General features: G+C 34.6%; 1 protein-coding gene across 6 annotated transcripts in view; it reads left to right on the top strand.

Annotated features, from left to right (window-relative positions):
- ULK4 (unc-51 like kinase 4) overlaps positions 1-12,425 on the top strand; it is a 219,654-nt gene that overhangs the window by 53,689 nt on the left and 153,540 nt on the right. For all 6 annotated transcript variants that reach the window (XM_018075381.3, XM_029961913.1, XM_029961914.1 and 3 more), the window contains exons 20-21: positions 4,735-4,896; positions 8,429-8,611. In XM_018075381.3, the coding sequence (XP_017930870.2) occupies positions 4,735-4,896; positions 8,429-8,611 (345 nt within the window). The remainder of the gene's footprint in view (positions 1-4,734; positions 4,897-8,428; positions 8,612-12,425) is intronic.

The raw sequence follows: 12,425 nt of genomic DNA, 5'->3' as shown, positions 1-12,425 counted from the left end.
TTTCAACTCAGGCAAAGAACAGTTGTGTTCAATGATGTGTCAAAATAAGGAAATTGGTACACTCATAAATAAGTAAATGATAAGCTTAATTTGACATGTTTAGTTTTGGTATAATGTTGCAACCTGTCAGAATGCATGTAGTAAATATTCTGGTATTTATTTAGTAATCTTTTCCAACAACTGTTTCCAACAGTGACACAAAATGCCCATTCCAGGCATCTCTATTTGTGTCTAAGTTCAACTTCTAAATATTTGTGTGCAGTCACTTAAGATAGCAGGGTCCTGATTTCTGCAGATAAAGTGCTTATTAGCTCTTACAGTTCTTATGTTATCCAGTCATGAAAGATACTTTCTGGCTCAGAAAGGATATTCTTATTTAATATTAAGTATCTAACGCTAATGTGACTACCCTTTTCCTTTCATCCATTTTACTTAGTTTATTCAAAACTCTGTTGCTCAAGTAGCCATTGGGTACTTGACACCTAATGAATCATCCTGTTTCTTATCTGAATCTCATCATTGACTTACATATGTTTTTTTGTTCTTTGTTATGACATTTAAGGTTCAACCTAATCTTAACTAAATGGAGTCTCAGCTTTCATTTCTGCTTTACGTCTGTTCCTCTTCACAGTTATATTCCAGTCAATCCTTTCACCTTTCTGCTTCCACTCTTTTCTCTCTTACACTGGCACCTCCCTTCCTTCAGATCCTCTCTCGTCTTAGAACTGATAGTCTTTCCCATATTCAAACTACTTTTTGATGTCTTTTTAATTTTCTCTTCTTTGATTTGGTCTGGATTATGGTGCTTTGACAAGGTTGTTTACTGAAACTAGACTGTGGTGCCAGAAGCTGTGTGCAAACCTCCTTTTCAGTCTTCTTAAAATTGGAACCATTGAAAAATCTTTCAGGAGCTTGATATCTGTCCATTTCTGCTTACAAATGGCATGTGAATATAAAGCACACAATTATGTGCAATTTTAGTAATAACTTCATAGAATCTCAAAAAAATTATATACAGGCAATACACTTGCACAGATAAATATATACAGCTATAGCTCATTAGCTGTTTCTGGCTCTTAAAATGGGCATAATCCTCTCATTTCAAAGAGTGGCACCTGGAGAATGTATTTGAGTCAGAAATAGTGAATGAGTTTATAAAGGATAATTTTCTGTTTCTTGAATGTGCAAGGTACTGTGTAAGCAAGATTTTTAATAAATTAGAGCTTGCCAGTAAGCTATATAGTACATATTTCCCTCTTTCATATGGACTTCTTCCTTTATTAGGGAGCAAGCTATAAGTCTGAGGGCTTTGGTTCTGAACAGATGAGGAATTTTAATAATAATAAAAGAAAACTTTAAAAAATAATTGCCAATATATAATATAAGGCAGTATGTTTTATAATGTAAATTCTTAGTGAGAATAGTTCCTTTACAGTGAACTTGGAGGAGAAAGGAAAATTTAGAGGAGAGCAGAATAAATTCATAACTGTTTTCTCAGAAAGTATAATATAGCCTAGAGTATCACAGTGTCAGTCTGAATCATATATATTCTCACTTTTATTTCTTTTTTTGTCTTCAGTTTTTTACTTTACTGGCAGAATTGCCTATAATATAAAAGTAATACTGTGAATCATATACAGTATTACTTTTATTTCTTCTTTAGATATCAATTCTCTAGTTTATTGCCAGAATTGTAAAACATTTTTTCTGCAAAAGGTGTTTACAAGGTTTTTTCCTATGTATTCATTCTTCTCTGTGAAGGCTTTATATTGCAAATTGTTGCCAAAATGAGATTTAATTCTTAGAATCATGAATTCTCAGGGGGACACAGCTTTACTTCATCAAGTCATTATGTGTGTAGTTTCTTTTTATTCTCTCTTTAGATAAAAGGAAAAAGTGTATGGAAGTTGATTTATAAGAATGATGGAATACAGTGTTACTTGCTGAATCTTTCAGCTTTTAATGTTTCTTTATCAGTATTATGTGGTTACTCAAGTGTATGTGTATACACACACACACACACACACACACATATATATATATAGTATAACATAAAAAGATCATAGAACCATATAATGTCACAGTTTGGATAGGACCCACAAGGATCATTGAGTCCAACCCTAAACCCAGCACAGGTCACCTCAAGAGTCACACCATGTGGCTGAGAGCATTGGCCAAATGCTTCTTGAACTGTGCCAGGCTTGGTGCTGTGACCGCTTCCCTGGGGGGAGCCTGTTCCAGTGCCCAACTACCTTCTGAGTGAAGAAGCTTTTTCTAATATCCAACATAAACCTCCCCTCAGCTTCATGCTGTTCCTGTTAGTTGTCACCAGAGAGAAGAGATCAGTACCTGCCCCTTCGCTTCCTGTTGTGAAGATGTTAAAGACCACTGTGGGATGATGGATAGAGTTAAACCTAGAGGGGATTCAGAATTTTAGGGTAAAAAGCAACTGCAACTCCCTGGATGGACTGAGGTTGACATGCTCCCCAATACAATGATACACATCTGCTCAGAGAAACAGAACAGAGTTTGGAATGAAGTGGAGACTACATGGCTCCCCTCCATTTTAATCCCTGAAGAATGGGAGAACATTGTGGTACTGAGACTGTACAGTACCTGTCTGACAAGGGAAAATCAAGATGCTCTGCTGCTGAAGCCAACAACCTTGTCAAAACCCCTCCTCAGGTGTAAAATTTGTTTACATTAATGATAACTATTATCTGCTGTATATTGCTTTGATTATGATTAATTAATGAGATTATAGTTCATTTATTAAGTGTTTATGCCTGCTTAAAGTAGGATTGGAGTCCCAATTGGCATTCTTAGTATTCACATCCAATATAAGAGAGACTTAACTTGACTATTAATGTTTCAGTAATGGATTGGATTGTTACATGCATACAGTCAGTTTGATAATCCATGTATTTTTACCCTAACTGTTCAAAAAAAAAAAAGACTGAAATTCATAAGTATAATTCACAGAAAAAGATTAAAACTGAACATTATTCATAAAAGGTTTTGAGAATTTTAATTTGGTAAACATGTATAAATATTTGTATACTTAGGTCTTTAATAGATCAAAATGATGCAATTTATTGCATTAATGAAAACTGTAAAAAGATAGAAGCCTAAATCCTCTGGTCTGTGAATCAGAAGGAAGACCACAGAAATCAGTGAAGTTTTATAAAAGAGTGTAACTGATTTAGATGGAAATTGGCTTCGGTATTTCTTTTAACTGTTCTGAGTAGATCTGCAGTTCTTTGGAGGAACAGGAAGGATTAGCATGAAAATGATGAATACAAAATTTTCTTTTTTTTTTTTTTACAGCATTATACTAGGGTTTCCAAATATATCTACATCAGTATCTATATTTTAAAATACCTAAGTCAGTAGAAGGAAGAGTAGCTATTGAGTATATTTTTAATGAAGTTCTCCCCTTTGGGAAGGCTTTTGTACTGCTTTCTGAAAGGTCTCATTGTCATTGCTCAAAGTTGTTGTTGGCTCTGATTGTAAAGATAAATGTCAGAAATCCAAAGGTTAGCAGGATAATATTAGAGATTAGTTTAAGAAAGAAATCAATTAGACATTATGATGAATTATTTGTGAAGCCAGGCTATGAGGACAAATTCTTACATTAAAATTCACTCTTGGTGAATTCAAGAGTGCCATTTAAGACATTGTTGAAAGACTTCATTTGTTCTGTAATTAAAGACTGAGATGAGGTGAAGCAATGCATAGCCAAAAAAGCACCAGCAATATATCTTCCAGTTCTGTTAAATACTGATTTTAAGTGAAAGCAGAGTGAGGAAAAAAGAAGAAAGAAGAGATACTAAAGAAATTAGAGGGAAAAGAGAGAGAGAAAAAGTAGACTGCTTTTAACTGGTATGTATTAAGTTAAGCTTTCATTTGAGTCAGTAACAGTTTTCTTGAGAAAAAACTGCTGCCATGTGATGTTCATGATGTGCTGATTGCTCGTGATTAATCTGACATGACGTTTTTTATTCCATGGAGACATTGTAGTATGAATAGTATTACATAGATATTAGAGCTGCATGTACAGTGGCTCTCCACAAATGAGTTCGCAGATAAAATGATTTAATTAGTATTAAAAATACTCAGGATTCAGAACCTCTTATGGAAGTTTAGGAATTCATGTAGTAAATGGGACACAATAATTTGTCTTAAACATTGTTCAGGATTGTCTGTTTCAGGAGAAGAAGAGAAGGGTGTTAAGTTGCAAGAAGGCTTTTTCTTTATCCCAGGGATTGTTGACTCTTCTGAATAAAGAGGGTTTAATGAAATTAATTTAATTTTTCCCTAATGTAACTGTATATCTATAATCTTGCTATTCAGAGCCTGTTGTATTGATGAGTTTTGACACATATTCATTCATTCAGAAAGTACTGCTCATGGAACACCTCTAACATAACAAAAGCTTTTAATTTTTAATGACTGCGTTTAATTTGGTGTGGTCATTTGGAGCCGAAAGGTTTAGTACTAAGTTATACTTGTACTACATTCTTTGCATTAGAAGGCAAAGTGGAGGGAAGTAGGATCTGTAAACATAACTTGGTCACAACATGAGGTTTCCTCTGAAATTACTTTGGCAAGTGTCAAATAAAATTAAGAAACCACACCAAGACAATATACATGGACATAGGTGGTAGTTTAAAAACAAATCAGAAATATTAGAAACATTTGTATATGAGTTTCCCTTTCCTCTCCTTCTTACAGGAAGACCGGGTAGTGAACCATTTGGCAGCAAAGATAATTGAAAATGTTTGCACTACTCGTGCATGCCATGCACAAGGATTTATTACAGGAGAAATTGGACCTGTCTTGTGGTACCTTTTCACACATTCTGCAGTAGATTCTTTGAAGATAACTGCTGTTTCGGTAAGGAATTTCCTTCTGTGACATAGAAATGTTTTGGCGTTGAAAAACATTCTGAATTGACACTGAAACATGTTTGAGCATGTTTGCTGTGTGTGTGTGTGTATTTATATTTCAGACTACATTAAAATATGTTTTAAAAATTTCTGAAACTGAAAAGTGCACGCATTACAGTTCCATGCTTATGAAAAGTCCTTGTGATTCATCATTTTCTGGAACATGTATTTTCTTATGCCGGTGATCATGAGGTATGTTTGAAAAGTTTAAACTTTCAAAGAATCAATTAAATTTTTGCAAAGTTGAAATTACTTTTTTGTATGATGTTTTAAACAAGAAGTGTTTGTTCTCTTATCACAGACTTAATTAGAAGACATTTGATATCATCATGTTACTTTCTATAAAATTGTCAGGGCTAGGCTTTGCACTGAATTTTTAAGGTAATATAGGATGATAACAGGACAAACAGAGCTATGTTGTGGAAGAAAAAGTTTTGGAACAAAAGGACTTGTGAGATAGAAAATACTTAGCAGATCTGTGACTTTAACCATATCTCTTGTTGACAAAACAAAAGCATTACCCACCAATACAGGTAATATTTTAGAACTGAACAATAGGTTGTCTTATTTTAAATGAAGTGTGATAAGTGGATACTCATTTCCTAAGCAGAGGTCAGGCTCACTGATGAGTTTACTGTTGGCCTCCCAGATGGGAAATGGTAGCCTTTCTCCTGCAGCACTGTGCAGGTAGACACATCTAGCACTGAGGCAATAAAAGAGAGAGAATTAAAAATATATCTGATATGTGGCTGAAGAAATAAATAGTAGGATAAACTGATAATTTAAAACATATATGTATTTATTAATTATTTATCTCGTGTATTTATGGCAGAGTCTTGCCTGAGACATAAACTGCTCAAATATTGGGAAAATGTCTTGACGTTTTAGAACAGGAAACTTATTGAGTAAAATACATGTTACAGAAACCTTTGCACCTGAAATTCTTTGCAAAAACACTCTTAGGACTTTTATGGATAGAGAATTGTCAGTCTCTAAATATGTAAAGTATATGTGTGAGTGTCTATTAGACTGCTTTTCCAGACAGGGTCTTTTTGATACTGTACCTGTTTGAGCTGTGAGTTTTATGCTTACATCATGACTGTATATATAGTAAAAGACTTAAGATTAGAGTTATAATTTCCTTTACTTACTGGGTTTTTAAAGTAACCTGCTTGATCTTCTTTCCTACCACTACTTTTGCTATAAGGGATGTTGCATATCTTGTGCTTTCTGTTCTTGTCAATCATTAGACTGGGCACTTGTTATTTTTTTACTATTAGGTCATAGCCCTTTATTTTTATCTCTTTCAGTTCATCCTGAAGTTTTATTCCTGTTTCTCTGCCTATCCACTTGGAGAACTTTGCTTTTTCATTTACCATTCTGTTGACTCCTACAGCAGACTTCCAGAACTGCTCCATTTGCAGGGCCCAGTTGGCCAGTTATACCTATTTTGTGTACCACAGTGACCAGCATATCCCAGAGAAACTGTCTGTCTCAATAACATTTAGACAATGAGCAAAGAAAGATCATCAGAGGAAATGTGTGGGTTTGTCTTTTGGTTTTTTTGCTATTGAAAAGTCGGTTTCTTCTTGGACAGTATAATATGCTTGAGGTGGGCAAGAGCTTTCTTCTGTCCAGTAATATGCAGAATTATACTTCTGATTGTCAAGGATAAACTTGTCATCAGTGTAGATGCACTACGGCCTTCTGTAGCCATGGGCTCTGAGGTTATCGTCAGTGCCATACAGTTTGCACACTTTGCCCTTAAATTAAGTGTCTAGTGACTATGAGAAATTGTGTTGTTTGTCCCACTCTATCCTCAGCCTGTTTTGAGATCCCAGATCATTCGATGCTCCCAAGGCTTTAAGGTTGAGGTGAGTCACTAAGAAATCTTTTCTTTGTCTTAGTGTTGATGTTATGGATATCTAGCCTCTCTCAAGTACTACCGATGAGAAGAAAATCTTCATGCATCTTAAGTGGAAGTTAGCAAAAAATGTGTAAGATAAAGCTAAAGCCTGAAGAGCTTATTGTAGCCTAGTTTGCCCCTCTTTTTTTTCTTTCTTTTTCTCTTTTTTTGTCTATTATCTGCTACCACTACATACTAGTCAATAAGGCTTTATTAATTGCTCAGTTTAGTCAAACAGTGCTGGTGTTTGTGTGGTCTCTTCCAAGTGATTGAAAGTATCATAGATTTTCAGTTCCTTAGTTCCTTCACCTCTTGTTCCTGCAACTGTGATAGAGCAACCTGATCTTTATGGGCTTCTTGCTCAGCTAGGGATGTTAAATGCAGTAACATGTATAGTAAGTTGCAATATTTATGCACTGGGGAACTGGGCAGTTTCTGAGGTTCTTACATGGAAAGCTTTTCTCTAGTGATAGTATTCTGTGTGTGTAATGACTACAGTTTCTCTTAAAAGAGACCTCACTATTGAGTGCACACCACATAAGCAGCAATTTCTAAATATAGGTGGTCTGAAGAGAACAAAGAAATTGTAAATATTACCTACTTTTCATAGAAGAAAACCACCTTCAAAGTTTTTCCTGAAAATCAATTCAGATTTTCATGTGAATCAAATAATTGACATAAGCTGTTCTCCTATCCTAACAGTACATTCAAGCCAAAGAAAAAGAAATTTTTAGTGTTTAAAGAGTCTTTTTATCTTTATCTGTAGAGAACAAAAGCAGTTACAATATCTTGAAGGTTGCATTTTCACAGGTATCAAAAGGAAAAGCTGACTTGGAGATGAATCCACCCTGGAGGTAGTTTGGTAATGTTTGTTAGGAAATAACTAAGTTAGTAAACACTGAACAGGTTTGTGCTCACTTCACTGGAGCATGGTCACTTGTCTGCTTTTTCTGTTGGAATTTAATCACTCATTTGTGCAAATCAACCATTTTGAGAACAGTTTGCATGTTTATTATACTAACCAATGTTCCATGACGAGTATCTAGATCTGAAGTAGTATAGATTCTAGACAGTGAACATATCAGATTATGGTCCATGAGCGGAGAGAGAGAAAATGCCCATTTTTAGGGGGGCTAGAATTTCTGTAGTGTGTGCCATGTCTGTAATTTCTGCTCCCTGTACTCCTTGCTACTACAGTGTTATCTGATGCTGCCAACATTCTGTGCTTGACAAAAGACTCAAGCATGGACATGTGCTACTCCAATATTATTCTTCTATAGAGGAAAAGAGTGACTCTGTTTGATGTTGGCGTTGGTGTAGCAAATATTTGAATTTCAGCTGTATGGAGTGTATAGCACTATATTTAGAAGAATTCCAAGTCTCTAAAAATAAGTAGTCTTTTCCCCTAATATCCCTAATCTTTCCCCTAATCTTTCCCTTAATCTTATGAATGAATCTGTATGGATTCCTTATATTCCTAAACTACTGGAAAATTCACCACCTACTTTTAATTTCCATTATCTTTCTTGAGATAATAACAAAATAAATAACAATTTTTTTTTTACTTTTGTAGGCTTTATGCAGAATTACTCGCTCCTCACCTAGTGCTTTCCAGAGTGTCATTGAAAAAGTGGGATTAACAGCCGTACTAAATTCCTTGGCAAATGGAATATGCAAAATTCAGCAGTACATGCTTACTATGTTTTCAGCAATGTTGTCATGTGGGATTCATCTACAGAGATTGATTCAAGAAAAGGTTTGATTTCAGATTAATATTATTCAGTGGCATGGAGTTTCACTAAGGAAAAGTTAAAGTTTACTCTGCTAGTGGTTTTGGGTTTTCAAAATGTTTAACCTAGTGACATTTACATATCTAAATAGCAGAAAATGATGAATGTGTTTATTTTATATTTTTATTTGCTTAAAATCTAAATAATAAGGTGTATAGTTTTTCTTTCTCTCTCACAGAACTTCAAGAAATGGTACTAATGGGTGTATACATTGTTACTGCAGCTAGAATTCAATCAATTCAGAAAACTCTGACCATAACTGATAATGGTCCTAAGTAAAATCAATAAGGAATGGGTAAGGATAGCTATTTGACATAGCTCTTTTAGCCATTTAAAAGGGAAAATAATGAGTGTCCTGATTGAATCCGAAGCTGTACTTTATGCTCTCCTTAAAAGATCTTAGGCCAATTTGTAAGTGAAATGTCTTGCAGACATTAAAATGTCTAGCATTTTAATACCTTAGGGTTTTCTTCTTAGTGTCACTGAATAAAACTTCTAGGTTTGATATATGTCTAATATAATTTTTGGTAGAGGTGATTCAAAGCTTTATATTTTTATCACCAAATTATTCTGTGTTTAGAGAAACGGTGTTTATTTTTTTGGCAGTATGTCTGCACAGTCCATAAATAAAAGTAATCTCCCTCTCCTTGGAAAAGATAAAAATCACAAAGAGAGTAGAACTTCTAGCTCTTGTTTTCATCAAAAACTCTGTTACAATGTATGTTGTAACCTGACAATCATCTTCACTATAATAATATATATTAGTATTAGTACATATTAGTATTAGTTGAGAGAGTATTAGGGTGTTGAGTATTAGGATATTAGTTGGGAGAGTTTTGTTTCTCTACATGTTGCTTTAACAATGATATTTAAATTAAAACAATTTACTGTTCTCCACCCATCTCTTCTCGCAGTCTGAAATCACTCATTCTTTTCCTAAATGTAATTTCTGTGCCATTGTCAGAATTTCGTGAGTGTGTATCAGCTGGCCTTAAGCTTTCCACACATTCCACAACAGCACTAACAGGTGGCAAATTGTCCTGTAATGATGTTACAGTTTCTAATAGTGCACATTAGTGTGAGTTGATGGTACAGTCAGAGAAATATTGTCAAAAATTATTTATTTGAATATTCAGAGAAAGAGTGCAATGTGTAGCAAGCTTATGGCTACAGCATGATGCTTTCTGTGAAGAATTTCTTGATTATATAGGACTTATATTGCTAAAAGGATTCCCTTACAGATACTGAATTTCTTATAAATAATTGCTAAAAGGATTCCCTTTCCAATCCTGCAGCTCTTACGAACAATTTTAGTCAAATTTTGCAGATTAGAAAATCGAAATACAGGCAAATATGGACATTCCTTTAACGGCATATATCAAACTAATTACAGAAGTGGGGATAGGACCCGAAGCTGTAGCTGAAAAACACTGTACTTTAAAAACTCGTAAAGTGGGTCTTTATGTGCCCACATTTGGTAACTGTACCTGCCTCACAGGTTCAGACAAACCTCTATCTCATAGAATGTTTATTTTGTTCAAATTAGATTATAGGATTTTGAAAGCAGAAACTGGATTTCTGTTTTTCTTAAATGGGATCTAAAAATGTAATCCTGCTCATGTATTGAATTGCCAGATGCTATCACATTACACGGAGTAATAATATTTTAATGCTGAACATTGAATTGAATACTCCATGCACTTTTCAATATTCCATGCTCATGGCACACAAGTCCACCTTAATGAGAGAAGGGAAAAGTGGGTAGTGTTGGCCTACAAATTATTTTACCTTCTGTAGAATTCTTGTGTACTAAAGCTTAAGAGGCAGGAGGACCTCAGTGTCACACAGAAGGTAGTGACAGGGTTGTCACTACCTCTCTATCTGTTTAATATGACTGCAAACCAACATATTAAAAGATGCTTAAAGATACAAATTCAAGATAATTTAGCTTTGTGTGTGTTGTCTAAAAACTCCCTTAGTTTATAAGACTTACTTAGGACTGCCTTTGTTTTCTTCTCCCTTCAAGAACAGCAATAAAAACCACTTACAAAATAAAAGCCAGAAGACAAGGACAAGTGTAGTTCTGTGATCATGTAACTAGTATAAATCTTCAGAGAAAAGGGACTGGGTTTTGTCCCTCGCTGATACAGAGCCTTTCTATTTTAGTTTATTTTTTGGAAACTAAAATAGTTGAAATTATGTTTTTAAAATAAAGTGTGGAAAAAGAACTCAAAATCTTTGACACGCTATAACAGTAGATAAAAATACCACTAATTACTTTCATCTGGCTGTCAAGATTCATTCAATGAGTAAAATAGTGAAATAGGGGTCCAACTGTTCTCCCCTTGTGTAGCCAATTTGAAAATGTCTTTGCTTTTGTTTTAAACTAGATTTGCAGTATTAGTAAGGGTATACAATATAAAATCATGATCTTCTCGCAGTTGACAGTGCAATGAAGAAGAGTGTCCTTACCCTGCAGAGTCTCCATGAATACATCAAACAGTTGCAGGGGAGGGAAGAAAAGTATAGCAATGAAACAATTATTAATTAATGTATTTTGAGATATTTTGCTGATTTTTGGCTTTTCAGACACATTGAGTCCTACTGTTCAGCAAAGATGTGCTTCAGATTTTCTTTGGATAAACCGTTGCTGTTTTGCAGTCCTCAGACGAGCCAGAAAAGCAAATTCCAAAATGTCACATTTATTTCTTAAGCTAGATGATTAGAATATTCCCAGATAAGTCTGATGTAACTAATTTTAATTGCTGATGTTGTCTTAACCCATGGTAACCCCAACATGTAACATTGAAATATCCTTGCTTTCCAGAGCATGAGGACTCAAAGTAGTCAGATGTGCTTTGGCTTGTACTTGCCTGTGTCTTTGTCATGGTGTCCCTGTACATGGTTTGTCAAGTCCATTTATGTTAGCACAGTCAGTGTTGCATTATATATAGTCTTTGACTAAGTCTGAGGTTTTATGGGGTTTCGTAACAAGAAAACTTTTTTTGTTCTTTTGAGTAATTTCATTAGAAAAAACCAAACCAACCAACAAACCAAAAACTAAACCACAAACCACACTTCATTAAAAATTCAACCTTTGCTTTTAGTAGATTGTAAATTAAGAACTTTACTGTTGCAAATTCATAGTGGAGGAACTTCAAGTCGTACTCGGTGAGCTGTTGAAGTGTTTAAAGCAGGAAACTTTACACAGCTTGTAGTTTTTAACCACAAGATTGAGGAACTCTTCTGTTTATTAAGTAAATTGTTGAAATACAGAAAACCAGTTCTAGAATAATTAGTATCAGTTTGTTTTTCTGGGATTTTTGTAGTTACTGTCTGCTATGACTGCTTTTGAAGACAGTGTTAAAATGCATCCAAGTAAATATCCGAGTAAAATCTGATTGTTTCTTGGCCAACTCTGGCACTCCTGTTCTTCTTCTGTTCTCTGTAAAGATGTACAGTTAATTGTTGCAAAGGCTGTCTGTAATAAACTACGTTCAGTGTTGATTTGCAGTTGTTCTATCAACAAAAGAGGAAGTTGAATAATGCTTTTTATGTTAAATGTGCCTCACACAGCAGGATTCTAGACTTTGTGCACAACATGCAGGTGTAAACTGCACACTTGTTCTGCAGTGTCACTCCCTTGAGAATCCAGCTCAAGTGTTTGAAGGTAGTTTCTTTTGATGAGGGCATTTTGCTCAGTCTAATTCTTACATAGAGCCAGTTTACAAATTCTGGCTTAGTTTTTAATTCTGATCTTGGTTTGGGTTCTTTTTTTGT

Source organism: Manacus vitellinus, unplaced genomic scaffold (genome assembly GCF_001715985.3).
Source record: "Manacus vitellinus isolate BGI_N305 unplaced genomic scaffold, ASM171598v3 scaffold_3_pilon, whole genome shotgun sequence".
Lineage (NCBI taxonomy): Eukaryota > Metazoa > Chordata > Aves > Passeriformes > Pipridae > Manacus > Manacus vitellinus.
The sequence above is the reverse complement of the archived record's forward strand: the minus strand, read 5'-3'. Positions and strand labels throughout refer to the sequence as shown.